A 27,149-nucleotide genomic window follows, 5' to 3' on the forward strand; every position below is an offset into this window, starting at 1 on the left:
GGCCTCTAATTATTTTTTGTTTTTATAACACTTAATCTGTTATATTTTATTTATCCTATGCCAACATAATTTCATACAATTTTATACCTAAATTTCAAAATTTTGGCATAGGTTGAATGAACCCTTTCACAGATCTTTAGGTAATGTGACTGTGTATACATAAGTATAATATAAAACAATTGATTGACGGTAACAATTAATTTTTTAAGAGTATGACGTTAACAAATTACTAATGTCATTTGAAGTCTTTAAAATGTTACGATAAGATTAAAATATTATTTAAGAAATAATTGATGTTACGATAGAATTGAAATATTATTTATGAAATAATTGATGCAAGCTAAGCTATACTTTATTGTACTTTTAACATGGGTAGGCGTTATATTCGTGATTATTTTTGCCCGAGCGATAGTGCCTACCTCCTTAAGATATTTTATCTATTTTCATTTAAAATTCTTGAATTGTTCATTTATTTTACATTTGTGCAACGGGGACAGATATTGCGGCATAGTTCACAACCGAGGAACAGTTCAACTTCAGTTAGCCAACAGTGGTCGCTATGTGGTTTACATACATTTGTGTACATCTTACTGGTAATAGGGCTTACCAATGAAACAAAATGGCTGCCGCTTGTGTTCAAGATGATGGTAATATTCTGCGACTGTTTTATCCTTATTATGACAGTTTAAATCTGCTTTCACTGAAAGCTAATTATCAGTTAAGATAAGTCAGATAATACAATGCAAACTATATTATAGAACAAGGGCAGAGTTACTATACCAAAGGTCTTAGTTGCCCCTAAAGACACTGACAAAAATGGTCAATGTACATGTATCAACTATAATGTAATTTTGGATCACCCGGGAACTTTAACTGGACCCCTGCTGTTGTTTCAATCTTATCTACAGAGTGTCTAAGTATCAATCAACGGGTGGCCAGTTAACCGGGAACTTATATTCTGTTAGATATGTTCCCAGAATCACTCTAATGTAAGACTAAATCGAGGTTTTCTCTTGTAACGAACCTATTTGTTTGACAGTTCAAATTGATGTTGACTTTGTCCATGGAAAAGATCAATGTATTTATTAGTCCAAATAATTGTGAGTCTTGAAAGGCTATTATATGTTTTTTTCTTTGACACCTTACGACAATGTAAGGTGTCAAAGAAAAAAAAATATAATAGCCTTTCAAGACGTCATAATTATTTGGCCTGTGTATTTATATCCAATAGACGTATTTACACTTGTATGCAAATTTGTCCGCCATTACGTATAATCACACAGGTTCCCGTAAACTTTGACATCATAATTCAAAACATTTGATGTCAAAAGGTTATTCGGAGGTGATATAAGGTCATTCGGAGGCAAAATACATCTAAATACCAAAAGTTTAAATACGTTTATATATAGGTTGGAACAAACGGCCTCTATATGGTTTTTATACCTGTATAAAATGATAACATGGGGCCCTATTACGGTAGAAAAATAAAAAAAATATGAAAAATTTCCCCGCTTTTTCAATAAACTAATGAACAATGATGAACTGAAAATTATTCAAACTTTTTTATCAGACTTTTTAAAATCCGTGCATTTGCGCCGAAATTTACTTCCTTTTCCGGTCTTGTTTGGATGAGAGTTTGAATAAAATATATATTTATCAGTCTGGTGTGATTGGCACTCAAATTATACCAATTCATTTTTAATAATTGTTTGATATGAATAAAACGTTACCTGATGAAAGCATTTCTTTGTTTACATTGAATATGACGTCATAACTTAAATAACTTCACAACTAAATCCCTAACAACAGAACCAAAATCGGAAACATAACGGTATTTCCCTTTCTTTTATTAACATGTTTGAAGGAAAAAAAAATAAAACTTGAGAATTTTTGTGGGATTGTAAGAAAAATTTACTTATAAATACAAGGAAATTTTTGAGAAAATTAAGGGGAGATTATTCAAACATTATTTATTTACTTATATGTGTATAATTTTTTTATCTTTAAGTAAATAAAATTAACTTGTAAAAGTAGTACCCCTGACTGACTGTCACAGCCATGACTACATGTACATGTATGTTTCTCATAACTTGAAAGTACATTTATGACATTAATAAACATTTACAATTGTATAATTATTAAACAGGTGGTGGTTCAATAGTAGATGAAGGCGAGAAGTACATCTCTCTTGAAGAACTTCAAAATCAACTTCAGTTATCTGGGAATGAAGCATTAACTGTCCAAGTAGACAATGCATCAGGTTACATTATCAAATGCAACAGTTCAGAATCTTCCTGTGATTCAGGACAAGTTATTACTGCAGGAGGAGACTCCACTGTAATAGCATATGCATTGCCAGTAGATTCAAACAGACACTCCGCTTACATTGTTCATGGGTCTGGAGTTGAAGGTACAAATGAGGGTAATCTGGTGACTTTCAATAGTGAGGTTGGTGATTCATCAACTGAAAATGTTTCAGCTAGAGAGTTGGTTTCCAAAGATAACAAAGAGATTGTTGATCAGAATGGTACCTTTGGACTGGATAATAAATCAAATCAAGCAACAAAGAAAACTAACAGTAAAAAAGATGACAAATCTCTAGTAGAAACAGCAGTACAAGCTAATGATTATGATATAGAGAGGAGGTCGGGAAAAGTTCCTGCAAGGAGGAGAGTAATCCCATTTAAATTCAGGTCAGTTTAAAAAAAATGGAAAATAGTAGGTCATCATAAGTTACTTGGACTCTACCAGTAAGTCCAAATTACTGAAGTTGACCTACAAATTTGATATTGTTTGTATGATGATAGATCCATTATATATCCAAAATGCAAAGCCATTTAGTGCCAGCTTAATATCAATCTAGAAACGCTTTGGATTTAGCTTATCATTTACATTCTCTAGTTCTACTTGCCTTTGCTTGATTTTCCTGATAATAAGTGATACGATAATTACCAATTACAACCATGATCATGTTTAGTTGTATGCAAATAGTCAGATAATATGTACATGTACATGTATACAGAAAATATAAAAATTAAACTTGTTTATATTGATCGATCTATTTTTTTGTTGCAAAAAATAAGATGTAGTATGATGGCTAACTAGACAATTGCAACTATCCACCAAAGTTCCAATGAAATGGATGTAAGCAATTAAAGGCCACTGTACGGTGTCAATGATTATGAGAAAAAATCACTCCATCTTCACTTGTTGGCTATAAACATGATAAAAAAGAATAAAAAATATGAAACACTCAAATGTATATACTGTGGATTCATTATGATACGTTGGATACCAATTTTTCGCGGGTTACGTGGATACAGGTCGGCTAGGTGAACCACAAATTTAATTGTTCAACGAATTATAAATTTTATATAGGCTTTGTTTCCAGAGTTTGGCAAAACCACAAAATTAAATATCCACGAAAATGAAAGTTTTTCTCAATCTCCAAAACTTGATACCCTAAAAAACAAAAGAATCCACAGTGGTCAATAGTGCTATGTTCAACACCTATAATCATAAAACCCTTCAATACTTATAATTATAGATTGTTTATGGTTCTGAAAATGAGTAGTTGTTTCCTATGTTAAAACTTCATACATTATACATTAATAATATGAAAATAAGCTGAAAAACTTCTGTAAGTTTGAAGACCATAGATATTCTGTTCTTGTTTTTTCTTAGGAAACATGATTGATGTTTGGCTTACAATGTTACCATAGATTCACTCTACTGTCTCAGCAATACCTTTTTCAGTGGCATGAAAATTAAGAATGCATTTCTTTTTTTTCAGAGATTATAAGAATCCTGACTTAGTCAAGGAAGAGGGAAATGAAAGTGATTCTGATTATGATCCAGACATCATTGAGGAATCTTCTTTGAAGAGAAAAAGACCAGTGGCTCGTAAGTCAACTACTCCTGGTAGTGGAAAAAGAGGTAAAACACTTTATTTTAAGTAATGATTTTTAACTAAATTGGTCATGTGAGCTATTTATTTCAAAATCTATAAATTGTCTCAATTGAACCCTGCTATACAGCTAACGGCAAATAAAAATATATTTGTGGTGACCCTAGTTCAAACCCCCGTTTTTGTGAACTGTAATAACAACCAAAAAAAATGTAAAATGGCAAACTTCCATTTATAATACCAGAATTAATTTTGGTAGGCATACAAAAAAAATGTAAAATGGCAAATTTCCATTTATAATACCGGAATTAATTTTGGTAGGCATACAATTTTTCCGGATCTTGACAAAATTTTTTTTTTTTAAATTCTGACCTACTGACCCTATTTTTTTAAAAAGGATGTAACTGGAGCCACACATATAATTTCATTTGGCCTAAGCCAAATTTACACCAAAATTGTCAGAAATCAACATTGGGTTCACTCATTTAAAAAAAAATGCAAAAAATGATAAAGGTTCATGAAAAAAAAGGACTTGAAAAAGTTACATCACTTAAATACATCATAAGTATTTGAAATGGTCCACTAGACATGTATATACCTATAGTCTTGCTGACCAATGGTGCCTTGAATATACTGAAACTCCTTGTGGCATATCTGGCAGATGAGAAAAAAAAATAATTTAAAAGTCACATGTGGCATTGTTTAATAAATGTTGATGTGACACAAGTTTCAGTTGTCCCTTACATTTTAGGCACACATTATATCTATTTAATTTTTTTATACTTTTCCTACAGGGAGACCTAGAAAATCAGCATCAAATGAAGTTGTCATTCTTATTCAATCCTCAGGTATTTATAAATAGTTATTACATTATTATAAATCTGATACAATGTAAATAGATATTAAACAGTTATGTGTTGTGATCACAGACCACTGAGGACTGTAAAGGTATTGTTTTAGAAACATGAAGAAATGTTTATTTGAGGAGAAAAATATTTGAGAAAAATATTATTGTGTACAGTATTGAAAGGCAAAATTTTAGTAACTTTTTTCAAACATCAAATTCAATAATTATATACAGCATTAAAAACCAGTACAGCAAGATACTTGTTTTGAGAAACAACTAACATTTCAATAAACTATATTAAAGTAAAAAATATTTGGTGGTGCAAATAAATATCATATCAATTAAACAAAAAACAGCAGTGTGCTAAAGCATTCATACAAAGTATTTTTACATGAAGGTCATATTTTATAGAAAGAATGATTTAACATGTTTAAAGTGTAATTATATATGTTTTCTGATTATTTTATGTGCAGTTTATACATTTTCACCTCTATTTGACTAATTTTCAACCAATGTCTAGAAATGTTCAAGTCAACTTTTGTTGGTGATTTGATCAAGTAAAGGGAAGAGTTAAATTGTTGCTTCTGTTAATTGTTTACCATTTGAAGGTATTTTAATTTCAATTACCATTTCTATATTATCCTTTTTTCAAAATTCCAATAAGGAACATTTCAGTAGTCAGATGCAGGTTCTTATTCTCTTGTTAAATATATCATAGATATAGGACACATTGCTAATTTATGTACTTGTTACTTTAATAGTTATAATGGAAAAAAAATTGCAAATAATATTGAAATTACATTTTTTACACAAAAAAGACAAAATTTTGAAACTTAAAAATATGTATGGTTTTGAAATTGTACTCTGTAATAAGCATGCACCATACATTTGCCATATATAAAGCTGTACAGTAAAAAATTCATGAGAATTATTTTGGGAGGGAAAAAAAGATTCACAAAAGTCAGTTGTAAAACCAGATAAAAAAAAGTTTAGGAATACAAGTCTCCAAAAAGAAACAATTATCATAATTATTCTTATATCCATGAAAGTTCATGCCATAAACAAATAAAATCTTAAGAGGAATAATTTAAAATCAAAATTCGGATAACAATATAAGTACCAGAGAAGTAAGAAATAACAACTTTTTTTTATCTTTTGTTTATTTTCTAACTTATTTAATGTTTAAGTTCTTGATCTGTTAATCTTGTAAATGTTCTGGGTTATTTTTATCACAAAAAATAACTTTGCGGAGAAATATCTTTGAAATATCTATATGGTCTTATATATACATGGTCAATCATCTAATAATTTATTCCATTAAGAGAATTTTGTTGGTGTGTTTTTTTTATCTGATTTTCTTCACTTGTGTCATAGCATACATTGTACATTGGTGACTTCATTGACAATACATGTACATTTGATGTGTTCATAATGCCTACAGTAAATAGACAACATTAGTTTTGTAGCAAATGGGGTAAGTTGTTTAAAGTAAGCTTGTTTACAATCTTTCAGGTTTAGGCAATTCAACAAGTCAGATTGTGCCATTAGAGTCTTTAAATGAAACTGTTCAACAGACTATTTCAACAGCTATAGCTAATCAGGAAGCCAAAAGTGATGCTGAAAAAGACGAAGAGATAACAGAAACAAAAAGTAGTGAGAACCAGGATCAAACTGAAGAGCAAGTGGTGAAGAGAAGGGAAAAAAACAGAGGTGTAGGAAAAGATTTTAAGTGTGATAGTTGTCGTAAAACCTTTTCTTCCAAAGGTAGCTATATACATTAGTATTATATACATCAGAAAAAATTCTTGGACCTACATCATGTAGGTGATGACTTTTGTATACATGTGTAAAAAATTCAAATGCAGATCTGAAAGTTTTTCTCTGCAAATAATATATTTAACCAGATTTGAAAATGCATCATTAGCATATTTGTTGCTTACTTTAGTTTTTGTTCAACAGGTCCTGTGCTCAACCTTACTGTTTGTCCCATTGTCAGGGACAATCTAACATGATAGGTGTCAGACAGGCAAAATCGTCATATTAGTTGTCCTATATAAAACTTATCAATCTTTCAAGACTTACAAATGCCTAAAATATATTTTTCTTCTCTTTTTCATAAATCATAATAAAAATATCTAACATAACAATCATGGCAGTAAAACATTCCAATTGATTTTAGAAATTAAATTTGTGTAATCAACTCCTCATACAGTTTTCAACCGGACTTTTGAAAACTAGATCAATTTTTTGTCTCGCTTGACAGAGTCAAAAAGCAAGACATGTATGCTGTTTCGGACGTCGGCCACGTCAACAATGTATTAGTTTGTGATTAGGTCTAGTTTATGTTGAGTAGTAGTAAGTCAAAGATATTTGGTATGCAGTTATATTAGCATTGGCACATCTCATTACCATGGAGATTTTTTGGCCCTGCCCCCTCAGTTATGGGCCGGGCTATTGACAAGATGAAATGACTTATTTATTTTATAGTTATTCAATAAGGATTGTTGTCCCCTGTGTATGATAGTAATGAACATAATAATTTCTGTTTATCCGTTAGTTTCATGTTAGAGTTTTTGGTTCAGGTAGTTTGCCATGTAGTAGTGGTCACACCAAAATGGAACTTGATACATACATTGTAATTTCATTATGATGAGAACTTTTGACATTTTATGCTTAACTACAGGTTTGATACCAATTTCATGATTCAGCAATTCAACAATAAAGTATGATAATAAATATTTTATTTAAAGATAAAATCAAATAGGACTATACAAATCTCCCCTGATGCCCTCTGAATAACTCAAAATATAATAATAAAATATATATGAAAATACAACTGACAAGGTAGTTCATCATGAAGTTTTATTGGCATCAACATGAAAATTAGTTCTCATCTTCATTGAAAACTTTATTAAAGTTTACAATTTCTTAACCTTATTTAATTTTATTTCTAGGAAATCTGAAAACTCATGAAAAAATCCATGAAGATGAAAAACCATTTAAATGTGATTTTAATGGATGTGGGAAAGCCTTTAGAAGTAATGAAAGTTTGAGAAGACACAGATTATCTCATATGGGTTTGTTTATATGAATATCATAGATAAGTAATAGCCATGCAAATAAATAGGATTTCTCATTATCCATTCTAAATTATATTGCATTTATTTAAAAAAAAAAAAAAAAAAAAGTGGATTTGGGGTTCATCATTTGTTTCTGACTTGGTGATACAGTGGGCAACATGCAAACAAAAAACAAAGTTACTAAGGAGGAGATAATGAGTCTGTGCAATGTCAGGCGGTGATGTGGAAGTGAGAGGTGAAACGTACAGGTTCCAGTACTGCTTGGAGAGGAAGTAAAGAATCAGATCTACTCGAACATTGTTAGATAGATTTTCTAGCCACTTTATAAATGTAAAATAAATGTATACATTGTGTATAGAAAAAAATATAACATCCACATAAGCAGCTCTAGAATCACCTTACGTGACAAGGTAACACTACAACTATTGAAGATATATTTATATATAGGGCATGTGGTAAACTGGTCTAGAGTGCTCGACATGAGGCTAAGTGATTGGTGCTGTAGTGTATCAAAGGTGTGAGTTCAAATTCAGTTTAGGGAAAACAGTTTGTCAGCATAAAAATCAAATTTCAACACTTGGGTTATTTTTCAGATTTTAGTTACTACATTCAACTACCAACTACAAATGTATCATGGCCTTCTACCATTAAAATTATAATCTTAAAAATTTTGATATTGCTTGTTGCAGAAATAGTTGAGTGAATGAATTAAAATAGACCAGCGTGTTATGATATAGATCATCCAGTTGAATAAATGAGAATATCTTATATGTCACTTTATTTAACACTCATATCTTTTCTTCAGGTATCAAACCATTTGAATGTTCTATCTGCAAGAATAAATTTGCTAGTAATGTAAGCCTTCAGGAACATATATCTAGGCATACAGATGAGAAACCACACCAGTGCCACATCTGTGAAAAGAATTTCCGTCAAGTCAGCTGTTTACGTAGGCACCTCTTCACACATTCTTCAGAACTGCCATTTTCCTGCCATGTGTGTGGGCGCAAATTCTCACAGAACGTTTATCTGAGATCACATATGAAAGTTCATACTGGTATGTAATTTCATGATAGCCTTTTTGAAATGTTATAATTTGCTTAAAGGGCACTAGCTATGGGATAAAAAATCTAGAGTATGATTATTATTTTTCCATCATTAATAAACAATGATGAAAGTGAAATAGTGAAACAATAACTGGCTTTTAGCAGACAGTATGGTTTTATTTGGTGTAATTAAGCTAAGAAACATAGATGATGAATTATAAACCTGCAAGTGAGTAATTCGACCTCATTGAATCTGTATTCATGTGAACTTCAATTTAACCCCTTAGCTAGAGATGGATAATGCATGCATTGTGCTAGTTCAGTTATTTAAAGGAAAATAATGTCAACATTGAAAGTGAAACAAAGGTAAATCATTTGATTGACTGATTCGATCCACAAAATAACATTCTTATACAGGTAAAAACAATGATTAACATATATTTTTAAGTTATAATATGAAATTAAACTGAACTAGAAAAATCCAATTGCACGGGTCCACTTTCAATTTATATCTTTTTTTTTGTTAATATTGCTTATATGACCATCGGAGATCTTCGTAGGTCAACTTGATAGTTAATTAGATGGTGCAACGACTAAAATACAGAAGAATCGAAGCTACATATTATCAAGTCCATGCCCTGTAAATTTTATTTTAGACTTTTAATGAAATTTATGATTTGGGACTTTCCGATTGAATTTTCCTCGGAGTTCAGTATTTTTGCATGACATGGTAATAAATCAAATATGAGAATTTAAGTCAAATTGATGAACATAAATTTGACAGATAGTGCACCTTTAAGAAGCTACTCTTCTTTTCTCAGTAATGATAATGTGTTAATTTTGATTGTTGAATTGATTTTGTAATTATTAAGACCAAAAAATAGACACCTTATCATGCTTAACAGAAGGAAAGTAACAAATATTTGATAGGACAAAATATTCCAAATAATTTGGTTTCAATCAATTGAATACATAAGAAAAATTCTGGAAATAATTTCTTTTCATAAGATAAATTCATTTTACAGTTTGTGGATACACAGTTTTTAACTGAGACATTTTTTTGATTTAATAGTTCAGTTATAAGTTATTTGATTTTCGAAACCAAAGATTTTATGACACTGAAGCGTACAAAAAGTTTAAAAGTTTTTAGATATCTAATGTTTAAAGTCTGACGCCAGAATAGGACATATGATCATGAAGTCATACTGGTATGTGCAAAAGATTATAGATGAATAATTCACGGAATTTTTAATTTAACACAGAGGTTTGACCAAAAGAGAATAGGATGAATTATCAAATCAAATATAAGATTTTTGTTCTGTTTAACATTTTGTTTATGAATAATTGTGTGTTTCTTAGGATCATGAAGAAAATCACATTTCAATATATCAACCCTCACCCAAAAAACATTATGTCTAGCTTGCATCATATTTTGTATTTCAGGAGAAAGACCCTTTAAATGTACAGAGTGTGGGAAAGCATTTGCTCATCAGTCTGATCTAACAAGGCATAAAATTGTTCACACTGGTAATTATAATATTATATGACAAACAATATTATAGTCAACTTATATCTGATTATACATGTAGGTGTGTCCAGTTTATGTACATCCTATTAGAATTGAGAATGGAAATGGGGAATGTGTCAAAGAGACAACAACCCGACCAAATAAAAAACAACAGCAGAGGGTCACCAACAGGTCTTCAATGTAGCGAGAAATTCCAGCACCCGGAGGCATCCTTCAGCTGGCCCCTAAACAAATATATACTAGTCCAGTGATAATGAACGCCATACTAATTTCCAAATTGTACACAAGAAACTAAAATTAAAATAATACAAGACTAACAAAGGCCAGAGGCTCCTGACTTGGGACAGGCGCAAAAATGCGGCTACTAGTCCAGTGATAATGAACGCCATACTAATTTCCAAATTGTACACAAGAAACTAAAATTAAAATAATACAAGACTAACAAAAGCCAGAGGCTCCTATACCATGGTTATTAAACTTATGAAGGCAGAATTAAGTATAATTAACATAAACCAAAAACTATACCATAGCAAACTCTGCTATCATTTATTTATCTATGGTTTATTTTTAGCAAGTGTGTTATTTAACATTGACCTTGACACAATTATACCATAGTTTTATTATGTAATAACAATTTAGATTCTTTTTGAAATATTTGTTCAGCCCTGAAAAGAGCTTTTATCTTCTAATTCTGCTTTGGCAAGATTTAATTTCTTTATGTTGACTTCTCCTGACATGCATCCTTGCTGCTCTACAAAATTTAAAATTTGCATACATGGATTCTCGTCAATTGTCAACTTTCAACATCTTTTGTGTCTTTCCTTTCCTCTATAAACGAAACTATTAGCCTGGAAATTTTTTTTTTATTCTAAAGGGTAAATAATCACATTTACTATTAGGTCTTATAAAAAAAAGTATGTTTAGGGTGACATGTTAAAAATGTAAATGTAGGTTGGAAATAGATAAGATTAGACTGCAGCTGACAATTCAACTTAACATGAGTTTTCTTACTTAAAAAAAATGTCACGGAAGACCATAATAATTAGGTAGGGTCAATTTACGTAGCATTTTTCTTAATCTAGAAATAAGCTTTCAATTATGGTTTTGGCTTTTCATATAAATTAAAAAAGATTTGAGTTTTTCATAATCTTAAAGATAAGAAGTACAAACATTTTTGACTTAATATTGTTGATTGATGAAACAAATAGTCACCATTTACAGCTAAACAATTTCATTTTCAACTGGGAACAGTCAATGCAGTTTATGCTTTAATCTCCAATGCAGCATAACTATAGTCTGACAAATAACATTCTTTAAACTGTCATTCCTAAAACTGTCCTTGTGAAATTATTTTCCTGTTTGCTGCAATCCATTAGTCTGTAATCATGTTATTAGGTCTTTTCCTGTATATCTAAATCTTCACATATTTGTGTCAGGGTAATGTCTTCTTCTTCATCGCACACATATAACAATCATCTTATTCTTTCTACATTATCATATTTTGTTGTAAATGTTGGCTGCGTTTGTATGTGAAGCCCAAACCAAGGATATATTTTTACTGAATCTTATCAAATTATTTTTAATGCAAAACAAAAATATTTTCAACAGTTCAAGTTGCAATTGGTTAAAACAGATACATGTATTTCATATCTTTTTGATAGTTTTGCTGTGTTTCATAAATTATACCACCCTTTTTGTTGAAACCCCCTGGCAACCTTACTTGACCTTGTCTCCTTAGGTTAAGGCTGGGGTTTTCAACAAAAGTTGTGGTATAATTTACAAAACATTGGAAAATTATTCAAAAGATATGAAATATCTATAACTTAACTTATGAAAAATTACTTTTTATGCCCGTGCCGTAGAAGAGCGGGGATTAAGTTTTACTCTTGTCCATCTGTACGTAGTCTGTCCCAAAATTGGTTTCCTTTCTCTTACTTTAGTTTGACTCAACCAAACGTTATGCAGATTGAGAAAACACAGATTGAGTTTGAATTTTGGTGGTTTCACTTTTACCATTCTAGAGTTATGTCCCATTACAAATGAAAATATTGCTGAATTTTTAGTTTCCATTCTTTTACTTTAGTTTACCTCAACAAAGTATATGAAACTTATCCGGAATGTTAATTACGACAAAACACAGAGATCAAGTTTGAATTTTGGTGTAGGCACTTTTACCATTCGAGTTATGCCCCTTTACAAAATGAAAAGTTGCTGAAATTTTAAATTCTGTTCTCTTACTTCAGTATGCCTCAACCAAATGTTATGAAACTTTTCCAGAATGTCTATTACCACAAAACACAGATCAAGTTTTAATTTTGGTGGGGTCACTTTTACCATTCTAGAGTTATACCACTTTACCAATGGAAAAATTGCTGATTTTTTAGTTTTTGTTCTCTAACCCAAGTTTGCCCAAACTAAATGTTTTGAAACTTTGAAATAATGCTTATTACCACAAAACTCAGATCAAGTACAAATTGAGTAGCGTCACTTTAACAGTTCTTGAGTTATGGCCCTTTTATAACTTTATATGCAAGGGGCATCATCTGTGTCCCATGGGCACATTCCCCATAATGAGAGAGGAAAAAATCTGCTTTGTTTACCCCAAATAGTATAGCAACTGTAGCATGTGGAAACATTTAAAATGAAATGATAAATGGCATACATGTACAAATGTGTTATGACTTATGCATATCTCAACATATTTAAAATATTGATTAAATCTGCATATTAATGAACAATCCACTGGATACAACACACTTCATATGGTCTTCAATTTTATTAAACATATCTACATGTTAGCCTTCAAGACAGGTGTCATCAGGACAATTTATATAAGAATCCTGTACTGATTTACACAATGTGATAATCTAAATGTGATGTTAAAAACAATAATCGTAATATTAGTAGTTTATCTTAATGAAATTTATAGTTATTATGCCAAGATATACTCATATTGTGTTCATTTGTAGGCCGTAAACCTTATGCCTGTGAAGTTTGTAATGCCAAATTTAGTGATCCGTCAAGTAAAAGGAGACATGAGAAAGAACATGTAGGAGCAAAGCCTTATGTTTGTCAGTTGTGCTTTGAGTCATTCAAACGTGGGGGACAACTAAAAACTCATCTAAGTAGGAAACACACAAATCAGAAAGAAGAAGTTCAAGTCATTCAGAAAGATGGATTATTACAATTCATATACAAGGATGGAAATTGTCAAACTATTCCTGTGTCACAAGCTGACAACTTTGAACAAGTAAAAGATAAGAAAATAGTCAAATTAATTAAAGACTTGAACAATAAAATGGTCCAACATGTTCATATAGGCCTTCCCCAAGAAGCTGAAATGGATTCAAATATAGAGGAATTAGCAGCCATTGAAACAGTTGTCATGGAAACTGAACATGAAAACAGTGATGATCTAATGCAAAATATTTCAGGAATGACAAATGATAGTAGTAAAAATATTAAAGTTGAGACTAAAAATAGTGATGATGAAACAGTGATTACTATTGCTGAAGTTCAGGATTTTCAGGAAGTTTCAGGGTCAGAGGTGCCAGTAGAATATTTACAAATTATAAATGGTGTTATTCCAGAATCTGAAAACCAGGAAGTTGTTGTGTTTCCTTACAATCAAGGGGAGGTAATTCAGTCTGAATCAATTACTACAGAGGAGGTCTGTGTGATTGGCAAGGACATTTCAGAACAAGAAAGGAATGACTCTATCATAGAGGTCACAGCAGATGATGACACTCAGGGAGTTGATTATGTTGCAAACCCAGATTTCAACAGTCAACAATATTATAACTGGTTATCAAGTTTTACAGAACTATGTAAAGTAATGCCAATGCCTTTAGATCTGTCTTTATTTCAGAAAATTAACCAGGTACACAAAACATTATCAGATGTAATGGCAACACCATCAGGAGTTGTGGCTGACAAAGAAAATTTTAAGATTCTCATGAATATATCTCAGGAATTGAATAGTATTATTAATGAACATTTGTTCCATGTGATGCAAAATTTAGACACTGAAAAATGATAGCAAAATTAGTATATTTAAATGTGAGAATCTAAGATTTTCAGTTTTGCATTTATTATTTATTTTTTTATGGTTACAATTGTATTTATTGCAGTTTCTATGATTATATAAATAAATTTTAAACAAGCACATATAGCCACAATTGAATAAAGATACATACTGTATTAACAACAACAACAATAACAACAACAATAGTAGTAGTTGAATAAATCAAATATTGTGAAAGTACTTTAATTCGTGGGTATCAATTTTCATGGTTTGAGCAACATTTACAAGTTTCTTGGTTTTTAAATTCGTGGATTTTAGTTTTCTAAAAAAAATAAAAAATTGAAGCCTTTAGAAGGGAAGGTTACAAATTGTTTGGATTGAAAGAAATGGCAAAGTAAACATAGACCTGTGTAAATGTGTTAATCGTAGTGAGCACACTAATTAACCTGAGATAGAGTGATCAACAGATTAACATGATTAAAGACCATCAAAGGTTTAATTAGGCCATTAACATGTCACCTAAAGAAAACAGCTATATAAACAAATGCTATAAATGTGTCTTGAATTGTAAAAATAATTTTTTTCAAAAGCAAGCCCAGTATGAAATTATTATTTTATATACGTACAGGAATTTTGAGGATAGAAGATGTACACTTTATCATAGCATATAAATATCAGAAATCTGACTTTCATCGATCAAAAATATTTTTTTGATGATAATTAGAAGATTAAAAGTTGTACAGTTTAGAGTTTTTTAAGATTAAATGAGTATAATCCTGCAGTTTAGAGTTTTTAAAGATTAAATGAGTATAATCCTGCCTGCAGTTGTAGTACATAGTGTGTTTGCCATGCAACTACTATAATAGTATTCTCAGATTTGGCAATATATCTCTAGATCATATCCGTAGTCAAACCTACGTGGGGATCTTTCCACTTCTAGATTTGGACAGCAGTTGTTTTATTTCATTAGACACTTAAACTCTTGGATGAAATTTTGGTTCCCCACGAATAAAAGTACTTTCACAGTAAAACAAGAATGTGTCCCTAGTACACAGATCCACACTATCATTTTTGTTCAGTGGACCGTGAAAATGGGGTAAACACACTAATTTGGTATTAAAATTTGAAAAATCATATCATAGGGAACATTTGTACTAAGTTTCAAGTTGATTGGACTTCAACTTCATCAAAATCTACCTTGACCAAAAACTTTAACCTGAAGCAGGACATACGGACGGACGACGTATACCATAATACGTCCCAGATGGGGGTATAAAAACCAATCAGCCATTTGTGCTTATAAGCATGATAATCAACACATACATGCCACTAGAACCAGAGTCGGATTAAGGGGGGGGGAGGCCTAGCCCCCCTTTTCGGGAAAAAATTTGGTTGCTTATATAGGGAATCACTGAAGCATGACTGGAGCAGGCCCCCCTTTAGGCAGTCAGGGGGCCCCACTTATGAAAATTTCTAGATCCGCCAGTGAGAACTTTCCTTCTCAGGAATGTACAAACGTTTAGGACAATTTGAACCATTCCGTGATATTCATAACTAGAGGCTCTCAAGAAGCCCCTAACGCTCACCTGACTCTACCTGGGTTTTTGAATCATATAAAAAAAGATGAAATTTGGCTACAAAGTAACAACACATGGCCAGCACCTCATTAGGAAAGGAACATTTATGCTATGTTTGGTTTCATTCAATTCAGTGGTTCTCTAAAAGATGAAATTTGTATGTATTTCCCATAGGGTCCTATGTTAAACTAAGCCCCCTGCTGGCGGTCATCTTGGATGATGGATCAGCCACAAAGTAACAACACTTGGTCAGCATCTCATAAGGAACATTCATTCTATGTTTGGTTTCATTCCATTTAGTGGTTCTCTAAAAGAAGACATTTGTATGTATTTCCCATTGGGTCCTATGTTAAACTAAGTCCCCCCACTGGGGTGTTGCTAAACAGAAAACAGAAACATAGAAAATTAACCTCTTTTTTTTTTTGGCTGTTTTATCTAGATAGGAATGTTTTATATAGTATTACACATGTAATACTATATTAAATGAGACTTTGCTTTTGAAATATTTGATAAGGTCTTGCATACGTTGTTCTTGCGATCCAGTATGACCCAGTATGTTGACAGTCTGTTCGACTTTTCTTATTAAAAAAATGTTGGATCAATGTCTATGATATTGTTAACCAACAACACAAAAAACAAATTACATACGGCTTAAATAGACGAACATTGGCCTCGATTCTATAGAAAAGTTATCGGCAGTAATAATTTTTTGGAAAATGCTTTTCATCGTTTTTTCTTTGTGTCTTTTTATAATTGTCATGAATAAAGATAAGCTATGTGATACATCTTGTTGCGTTGTTCTGCACTTGTGATATTTATTGTATCTTTTTATGTATAATTGAAAGAAAACGTAAGAATTAGCTAATATGACGTATGGACAACCGATAAGCGGAAACCCATGAACTAGAATAATAACTTTAAATACTTTATTTTTATGAAAAAATTTACAAAATAACTCACTTTACAACATCTTTCTCATCCGATTACATACTGAAGAAAGCTGTTTGGTATTAACGTCCGAAAAGCATTATACATAGTCTAGAATTTAAAATCATGAAATACGAATTGACGTGAAACAAGTGGCGGAAAATTATTAGCTTACATGAATATAAAATTTGAACAGTGGTGCCTCCTCACCAAGTTAATCGTGATTTGAATATCATGCCGTTTAATTCTTCTCTGAAAATTCAATCTCCACAAGAAACCGTGATGATTTTATTTCATAATATTACAATTGAAAATAGTGTCACTCATTCAGTATGCTATTTTACTATAGTTGAAAACATTAAAAGAAAGGCGAAAGATACCAAAGGGACATTCTCAGAAGTCAAAATATAAACCGACAATGCCATGACTGAAAAAAAGAAAAAAAAAGACCAAAAAGACTAACAGACAAACAATAGTAGGTCTACATAAAACAACATATATATTAACAACATATAAACACGAACCCCACCCCAAAAAACTGGGTTTTATCTTAGTTGCCGCCCGTAAGGGTGAACAGATCCAACTTCACATGTGTTACCTGTTAACACCATGATAAACATGAATTTTATATATTCATTCACAATTAAAGAATGTTGAAATTTGAAAGTCACTTTTATATTTATTGGTGCTATGTCAAGGCAACTGAGAACTTATTCTTCTCTGTTCTTTTTATGACGGAAATGACTTTATTTTACGCTTCGCATCTGATCGTCTGGGTATTTCTACTAGCCAAACACCTGATTATCCAAGATATCACTGATATCATTTTCTATATATCCCTGGACCAAGAACAATTCCTTGGAAACCACAGAATCAACAGCTTGGTGAACCTGGTTGATGATGTCGAGTATACCACGACTCTTTGCTTACGGAAGCATAGGATTAGAATGAAATTCAAAACAGTTTGGCTGTGGCCACTGAGTGACACATTAAATTCATCCATTAACTGGGACAATTTACGTGAACATTTGTCTGTAACGACCACTGTTCACGACGTACCTACGATAGACATTTAAACTGTGGGGTCACCAAAGGTTTCTTAACGCCTTTAATTATAAAATAATTCGAAAAAATAATCAGGAATAACCTTTATGTTTTGATTTATATAATTGATTTTAATCAAAACATCTTGTTATTTCTGATTAATTTTTCGAATTACTTTATTGAGGTGTTGAGAACCTTTGGTGACCCCATAGTTTAAGTGGCTTTAAAAAGTACATAGTGAGCAGTGGTCGTTACATACAAACATTCACCTAAATTGTCCCAGTCAATGGATGAATTTAATGTGTCAATCAATGGCCACAGCCACACTGTTTTGAATTTCATTCTATGTCAATCCATCATTGTGTTTCACCTGGTTTCCTGTTTCTGTTTAATTTCGATTTCAGTAGTTTATATATATGCTTTTTCTATAAAATATAACAAACATATCTGTAACGTGTTCTTATCAATGTTTTTTTGTGCAATCTTTGATGACAGCCTGCTCACATAGTTGCAACTGCGATACTACGAAAATCATTTATGATATTATAATAATCCAGAGAGTGTTACGCATTAGGTTGAGAGCATCTTGCAGAGAATGCGTGTTTGTGATACTAGTAGGTATCAAGCTGGTATTGATCGTTGTTGAAAAATTGATGAATAATAATATGATAGCTGCTGATTCGTTTTTATACGACCGCAAAATTTGAAAATTTTTTCGTCGTATATTGCTATCACGTTGGCGTCGGCGTCGTTGTCGTCGTCGTCGTCCTGCATCCGAATACTTTTAGTTTTCGCACTCTAACTTTAGTAAAAGTGAATGGAAATCTATGAAATTTTAACACAAGGTTTATGACCACAAAAGGAAGGTTGGTATTGATTTTGGGAGTTTTGGTCCCAACATTTTAGGAATTAGGGGCCAAAAAGGGCCCAAATAAGCATTTTCTTGGTTTTCGCACTATAACTTTAGTTTAAGTTAATAGAAATCTATGAAATTTTGACACAAGGTTTATGACCACAAAAGAACGGTTGGGATTGATTTTGGGAGTTTTGGTTTCAACAGTTTAGGAATTAGGGGCCAAAAAAGGGCCCAAATAAGCATTATTCTTGGTTTTCGCACAATAACTTTAGTTTAAGTAAATAGAAATCAATGAAATTTAAACACAATGTTAATGACTACAAAAGGAAGGTTGGTATTGATTTTGGGAGTTTAGGTCCCAACAGTTTAGGAATTAGGGGCCAAAAAGGGACCCAAATAAGCATTTTTCTTGGTTTTCGCACCATAACGTTAGTATAAGTAAATAGAAATCTATGAAATTTAAACACAAGGTTTATGACCATAAAAGGAAGGTTGGTATTGATTTTGGGAGTTTTGGTCCCAACAGAATAAGGGGCCCAAAGGGTCCAAAATTAAACTTTGTTTGATTTCATCAAAATTGAATAATTGGGGTTCTTTGATATGCTGAATCTAACTGTCATGACTGTGTATGTAGATTCTTAACCTTTGGTCCGGTTTTCAAATTGGTCTACATTAAGGTCCAAAGGGTCCAAAATTAAACTTAGTTTGATTTTGACAAAAAATGAATCAGTTAGGTTCTTTGATATGCTGAATCTAAAAATGTACTTAGATTCTTGATTATTGGCCCAGTTTTCAAGTTGGTCCAAATCGGGTCCAAAATTAAACTTTGTTTGATTTCATCAAAAATTGAATAAATGGGGTTCTTTGATATACCAAATCTAACTGTGTATGTAGATTCTTCATTTTTGGTCCTGTTTTCAAATTGGTCTACACTAAAGTCCAAAGGGTCCAAAATTAAACTTAGTCTGATTTTAACAAAAATTGAAATCTTGGGGTTCTTTGAAATGCTGAATCCAAAAATGTACTTAGATTTTTTTATTATGGGCCCAGTTTTCAAGTTGGTCCAAATCAGGATCCAAAATTATTATATTAAGTATTGTGCAATAGCAAGTCTTTTCAATTGCACAGTATTGCGCAATGGCAAGAAATATCTAATTGCACAATATTGTGAAATAGCAAATTTTTTTTTAATTAGAGTTATCTTTCTTTGTCCAGAATAGTAAGCAAGAAATATCTAATTGCAAAATATTGTGCAATAGCAAGATTTTTTTTAATTGGAGTTATCTTTCTTTGTCCAGAATCAACTTAAATCTTTGTTATATACAATATTCAATGTATATTCACTTTTTACTACCAACTGATAAATTAAAATAATCTTTACCATTCAGTGATAACAAGCAGTTTTTTTTACATCTTAATATTTTATGATGTATTTAAATGAGTAGTTATTGTTGCAAACTCCATTAGAAATTTTAATTGAGATTAGTTTTGGAATAAGGGAAAGGGGAATGTGACTAAAAAAATTGGGTTCAATTTTTCTCATTTGAAATTTCATAAATAAAAAAGAAAATTTCTTCAAACATTTTTTTGAGAGGATTAATATTCAACAGCATAGTGAATTGCTCTAAGAGAAAACAAAAATTTTAAGTTCATTAATAAACATTCATTCTGTGTCAGAAACCTATGCTGTGTCAACTATTTAATCACAATCCAAATTTAGAGCTGAATCCAGCTTGAATGTTGTGTCCATACTTGCCCCAACTGTTCAGGGTTCAACCTCTGCGGTCGTATAAAGCTACGCCCTGCGAAGCATCTGGTATAAATAATTTTTAGACATATGGCTTATTTCTTCTGGCCCTCAAAAGTCATACTTCTAATGTATTGAGTCCATAGATTCCATTTTTATGCCCCACCTAAGATAGTAAGGGGGCATTTTGTTTTCTGGTCTGTGTCTCCTCTGAAAATTCAATTCCTCTCAAGCAGCCGTGAATTTTGTTTCATAATATTACAATTGAAAATAGTGTAACTCATTCAGTGTGCTGTTTTACTATAGTAGAAAACATACAAAGATAGGCGAAAATTACCAAAGGGTTATTAAAACCCAGAAGTCGAAAACAAACCGTCAAAGCCATGAATAAAAAAGAAAAATGTCCAAAAAGACCAAAAGACAAACAGACCAACAATTGCACACAAATTGAAAACACAATATATAAACTAAAGGCTGAGCAACATATTAGCCCCACCAAAAACTTGGGGTGATCTCAGCTGCTCCAGAAGGGAAAAAGATCTAGCTTCTCAGGTGACACCTGTTAACATAGACATGTATTCATATTCATTCACACAAAAGCAATATTGAAATTTGAAAGCTACTTTTATTTATATTGGTAGTCTTTTATGATTTTGGTGCTATGTCAAGACAACTGAAAATTCATTCTGCTCTGTTCTTTTTTTATGACAGAATGATACTTTATTTCACACTACGCATCTGATCGTTTGGATGTTTCTACTGGCTGTACATACGTTTTTCCAAAGTATCACTTATATCATTTACTAAATAACACCTGACCCAGAACAGTTCCTTGATATACCACAGAATCAACGGCCTGTTGGACCTGTTTGATGTTGTTCAATTTACCACGACTTTTTGCTTGCGTACGGCCTTCAACAATGAGCAAAGCCCATACCACATAGTCAGCTTTAAAAGGCCCCCGAAATATAAACATACTGTAACCAATCTCTGTTTGCAAATGGCATATTGTATCCTATTGTTTTATATACAATGCAAATGTTTTTTCATCATGACATGTTTAAGTTGCATGGCATTATTTTTTTTTTCTGAAGATCATAATTTGATTCACTGGTAAATGCACCCATCATTACAATACTTCTAGATTATTTTTTTAAGAAAAATATTTATATTGCTCAGGAATATTGTTTTATTTTGCATCCTTTTAATTTTATACAAGTATAAATAAACCCGGTTTTCTCTAGTGATTCAATAAAGTAGAGAAATAGAAAGTTTGACAGACAAAATTAATCAAAATACAGGACACGCATGGGATGGATAAACATTTATACATATTTTTTATAGCACTGACAGAAAAATGACAAATTGTATTTCTGTTTCTTTGAAAGTTTAAACTAGTCTACATATACTACAAAGTAAGTGTAAAATTGTGTTGCAGAAATTTTTCATTCTTATTTCAAAGAAGGAATAAGGTATTTTAAGGAGCAATTTAGCCCCTTTTATAAATAAATTTCAAAAGTTGGCTTTGTAAACGTTAGACAAAATGCAATATTTCTTAGGACTCTTGAGTATTTTCATTTGTTAGTTAAATGCTGAAAATGTGGTTTTTTTTTCATACCACACAAAAAACATGATTTTGATATCAACTTTTAACTGTTGTATTATGTATATCATTCCACAAACCAGTGATTTATTTTAAACACACCACTCTCTAATTTATATATATTTCTTAGATTAACTTATCTCTTTGTTTTGAAAAGTAATTGAAATTCCTGATACAAAAAAAAAAGAATTTTGGAAAATGCCAAATTTTGAGGGTAACAGTTAATTAAATATTTAATGCACCATGTTCTCTCAAAACTAAAAAGTTTTAATATTTAAGGGTATCAAGGGACATTTCTTGACACATCGTGTCCTTTGTTATTACATCTTATGTCCGTCTATTTATTTCTATTGTCTGTGATATGTACAGGACAATTTTTTTAGTTATTTTGTTTTATATTGTTACTTATCATTGTATTAATAAATAAAGTCTACACATGAGATATTGTATATATATGTTTTCTCACAGCTACTGAATATGAGTGCAACAAACAAATTAGTTAGTGAATTGATTTGTATATCCCTACTGCAAAGGAGGGAATAAGTTTAGGTTTATGTCTGTCTGTCTGTCATTCTTTCCTTCTGGCTTTCAATCCTTCTGTCCGTCCATGTTTTTGTCAATCCTTCTGTCCGTCCAAGTTTTTGTCAATCCTTCCTTTTCATTATAGCAGAGACTAAGAATAAGAGTTTCCTGAAATTTAGTTTCATGTGATCATGCTATACTGTTTTATGTGGTCATTTTTTGAATTTCCTGTTTACCAAGTTTTGAATTTTTTTTTAAAAGCTAAGGATTTTCTAATCCCAGGCATAGATTACCTTAGCCGTATTTGGCGCAACTTATTGGAATTTTGGATCCTCAATGCTCTTCAACTTTGAACTATTTTGGCTTCATAAAAAATTTTGATATGAGTGTCACTGATGAGCCTTTGACAACTATTTATACATTTTCAGATCAAACACTTATAAACAGCCTGTTACTTGAATACTTATATATTCTTCTACAAAATAGAAAACTGCAAATCAAGACTTTCTGAAATCTGGACTTGATCATGTGAGCAATCTGATTTGCATACAATTCTTATGTGCATCTCATGTGCTTCACATGTGAGACTCATGTGCTTTTGTTAGCAATTTCTGTACTGGATATCCTTTAATATGGATTTAATTGAATGATCATAAAAATGTGGCAATACAAGTCTGAGACTTAACCAAGAAGACTGAAAATTGACCAATGAACCATGAAAATGAAGTCAAGGTCAGATGAACCATGCCAAGCAGACATGTACAGCTTACATTACTTCCATGTTACAAATATATTTTACCTATTTCTTATACCCGTAGTTAGAAAAAACAGACCAAAACACAAAAACTTAACACTGAGCAATGAGCCATGAAAATGAGGTCAAGGTCAAATAAAACCTGTGATACTAACATGTACATCATAAAATATTTCCATACACCATATATAGTTGACCTATTGCATATGAGTAGTATTATAGTAAAAAAGTCCAAAACTCCAAAACTTAAATTTGACCACTGAACCATGAAAATGAGGTCAAGATCAAATGACACCTGCCAGTCAGTTAGACATGTACACCTTACAATCATTCCATACACCAAACATTATAGACCTTAGTCACTATAATAATTGCATCATTAAGAAAAACAGACCAAAACACAAAAATTTAACAATAACCATATGCACTGAACCAAGAAAATGAGGTCAAAACAGATTACATCTGCCAGTTGGACATGTACACCGTACAATCCTTTCATACACCAAATATACTAGACCTTTTGCTTATAGTATCTGAGATATGGACTTGACCACCAAAACTAAACCTAAGTGTTCACTGACCCATGAAGTGAGGTCAGGGTCAAGCGAAAAAACTTTGACAGGCATGATACCTTGCAAGGTACGCACATATCAAAGATAGTTATCATATTTCTCATAATAAGAGACAAAATAACATTACAAAAAACTTAACTTTTTATGCAAGTAGTCACTGAACCATGTAAAAGAGGTCAAGGACAATGGACATGTGACAGATGGAAACTTCCTAACATAAGACATCTATTTAGTATGATTAGCATCAAGGTCAACCTGCGTCTAAAATATAAAGCTTTTAATAAGTTAACTAACACAGCTGCCAGATCACTATGATGTCGAGCTTGCTGCGATAGAAGTAACAGGCTCTACAAAAAACATCAAAAATAGACCTTAAACTGCATTCAATGATCCACAGTACAATTTCAAAGGATTGGGTCTAGTAGGACTATAACTATCGTCCAGAAATATATGAAATACCATGTTCAAAAGCAAGCCTACAACTCTTGAACAATTATTGTAAAAAACAAATTTTACTTGACCTGTATTATTAAGCGCCAATTTAACATTTAAACCTGCTGCATTTGTTTTCACCTGTCCATATTCAGGAACCTGATGTGATTCATAAGTGTTTCTCATTTCTTGTTTTTTAAATAGATTATACCATTGGTTTTCCTGTTTGAATTATATTACAGTGGCCATTGTTGGGGCCCTTTATAGTTGCTGTCGAATGAGAGCCAAGGCTCTATGCTGAAAGCTGTACAATAATGGTTTACATTTACAAATTTTGACTTGGATGGAGAGTTGTCTCATTGGCACTCATACCACATCTTCTTATATCTATTTACTATAACTTCTACCCCTAAAATATTTAGGCTTAAACAAATCAAACAATATATATTTTTATGGTCCGCTAAATCAAAATAAAAACTAACACATGTTATGATGATGCAGGTCACAGATGTGACAGTTTATGTGTCAAAATCAATCATATCAAAAGATACATGTACAAAATTTACATACACTACAATTATAAGTACCAATTGTGAATTTAAATATACAATACTTTCATTACAGTCAGAACCAATGAGCATATTATGTAATAAATGAAATGACAAAATTAATGTCATCAATTATTGAAATTGAATTTTTTGAAAAGTCAATCAATTTAGAGTTATCTCCCCTTGACTAGAAATTTGTTAATAATAGTGTAACTGAGTGACCTCAACTTTTTGGAGCAGATACTGCTCTTGTTATCACCTTTACTTCAACAATAAACCAACCTCTTTTCAAGTTTTTTTTTAAATTAAATGTCACCAAATTTCTGTAGGTGTTCTTCCTTCGGCAACTATTTGGACAATAGGCTCGATATTAAAACATGTGCTTGAAGTAGTTCCACCTTATCAATTACAAAATTCCAATGAGTTTTAACTTAGATAAACACATATGTACAAAAACTATTTTCTACATATTTCTAAAATTTACAAAACATAACACAAGACTGGATACAATTAAAAATTACAATCTTTCATTGTACCATAAAGTCACTTATGCTGCACATAAGTGTATATAATTCTGATAATTTGGACAGCTTGTGAGGACACACTGGTTTTAATGAGTATTACCTATATTCCATGACTAAAATAAAACTAAAACCCAAATGTAAATGTAAATGAGATAGATGCCATATTTAATTTATATCATAAATAATTTCCAGCAGTACACGTACATTTTACAAATATCAAACATATACAATGTATTATATATCAATGTATCAATAGTGTTTTTGCTTATTTTTCTGAATTTTTACCCTTCATAAATAGCCAAGGCCATCCAAGAAAACCAACAATATCATCATTTATATTTACATGAATATGAAAGGAAACCTATATCCGAGCCTTATCTCAGGATAAAAGTGTCGGACCACACCTTTAATTAGCAAAAAGGTAAATAAATAGAAAATTAGAAAAGCAACTTTAATTGCAATCAGCAATTATAAAAAGGCCCTTGTATATAATCACTATGTTGAACAATGGCGTAAGAAAGTGAAGCGATAGAAAAAACAACATTATATGGTAACACAAAATTCGACATCCTGATTGGTATAAGTATAATTTGTCATGCCTTAATATGAATATTTATGAAAATGTAACAACAATACAATATTTCCTGCTTTACTAATAGAACTGCAGGAAAATACCATTTATTAAATAAACATGAAAACAAATCATAAGCATATATAAAATATAAATAAGTGTCTCATAAGTCAAATTTATGACTAGCAGAGACATGTATTTAGGCAGCAACCATTTGATTTTCTGGGGGGGGGGGGGCTATGGGTTTTTTTCTGGACAAGTCGAAAACAATTTTTTTCTTTCAATTTTAGCATTACATATTGGCAGCTGAGGGTGAAACAAACAATTTTTTTTTCTCAGAATCAAAAACAAATTATTTTTTTCTCCTAAAAATGGAAACAAATTGTGACAATAATAAAATATATATTTATTCATGATTATTTTATAAATAAAGGAAATAATGAAAATCAAAATTGATGAAAATTTGCTTGTGTGCTATATTTAGAACTTTTACCAAATAGACTCTATGATATCTACAATCCTGCTGGCCAGGAACAGCCAGCTAAAACCATATTGACAGCAGTCAAATTAACTTCTTTAAAACTAAACTGGGAGTTGGGAAAAGTTAGAAACCTGTGTCCAAAACCCAATACTCTAAAGACGTGTACGTAAATATGTTGCCCTTTGAGCTTGTCTTTATGCTTTGAATAAAAAAATTGAACTTTAATTAGGCTGTTTAATAAGTTTTCTCATTTGATTTGTATGAGACGGGTTTATAAAAAATGTGGTTTTGAATGAAAAATGATTAGAAACTGTTTAATGCAGTTATTGATATAATACGTGTTTAATGGCATTCATTAAACTATAGGTCAGACTATAGGTACTGTTTCATTATGCATTCTTCAGGTGAAAATAATTGCAAAATGTTAATTATATGGGTGGAAGTAAGGTTGTAAAAGATCAAAATCTAGAATGAATAGAAATTGATAACAAAGTATTGTAATATGGATGTGTGAATTTAGGACTCATCAGTAGGTGTTTCACACAGCAATATTATTAAC

General features: G+C 31.4%; 2 protein-coding genes across 2 annotated transcripts in view; one reads left to right on the top strand and one right to left on the bottom strand.

The window, feature by feature from the left end:
* Window positions 1–27,149, bottom strand: part of LOC139519895 (erythroid differentiation-related factor 1-like) — a 495,405-nt gene that overhangs the window by 376,506 nt on the left and 91,750 nt on the right. The gene's annotated exons all lie outside the window — the stretch shown is intronic.
* On the top strand, window positions 530–14,575 carry LOC139519894 (uncharacterized). The gene is made up of 9 exons (XM_071312185.1): window positions 530–647; window positions 2,147–2,693; window positions 3,794–3,936; window positions 4,702–4,755; window positions 6,267–6,518; window positions 7,709–7,831; window positions 8,640–8,891; window positions 10,324–10,407; window positions 13,378–14,575. Exons 1-9 carry the CDS (start codon window positions 620–622, stop codon window positions 14,442–14,444), a joined length of 2,550 nt encoding a protein of 849 aa, XP_071168286.1. The 5' UTR covers window positions 530–619; the 3' UTR covers window positions 14,445–14,575.

This window comes from Mytilus edulis, chromosome 4 (assembly GCF_963676685.1).
Source record: "Mytilus edulis chromosome 4, xbMytEdul2.2, whole genome shotgun sequence".
NCBI lineage: Eukaryota > Metazoa > Mollusca > Bivalvia > Mytilida > Mytilidae > Mytilus > Mytilus edulis.

Bases quoted from the DNA above. Each gene is read 5' to 3' on its own strand.
- LOC139519894 (XM_071312185.1), top strand. From the start codon at position 620: ATGGCTGCCGCTTGTGTTCAAGATGATG. The intron at 3,937-4,701 runs GTAAAACACTTT...CTTTTCCTACAG, and splicing joins TCCTGGTAGTGGAAAAAGAG to GGAGACCTAGAAAATCAGCA. The intron at 8,892-10,323 runs GTATGTAATTTC...TTTGTATTTCAG, and splicing joins ACATATGAAAGTTCATACTG to GAGAAAGACCCTTTAAATGT.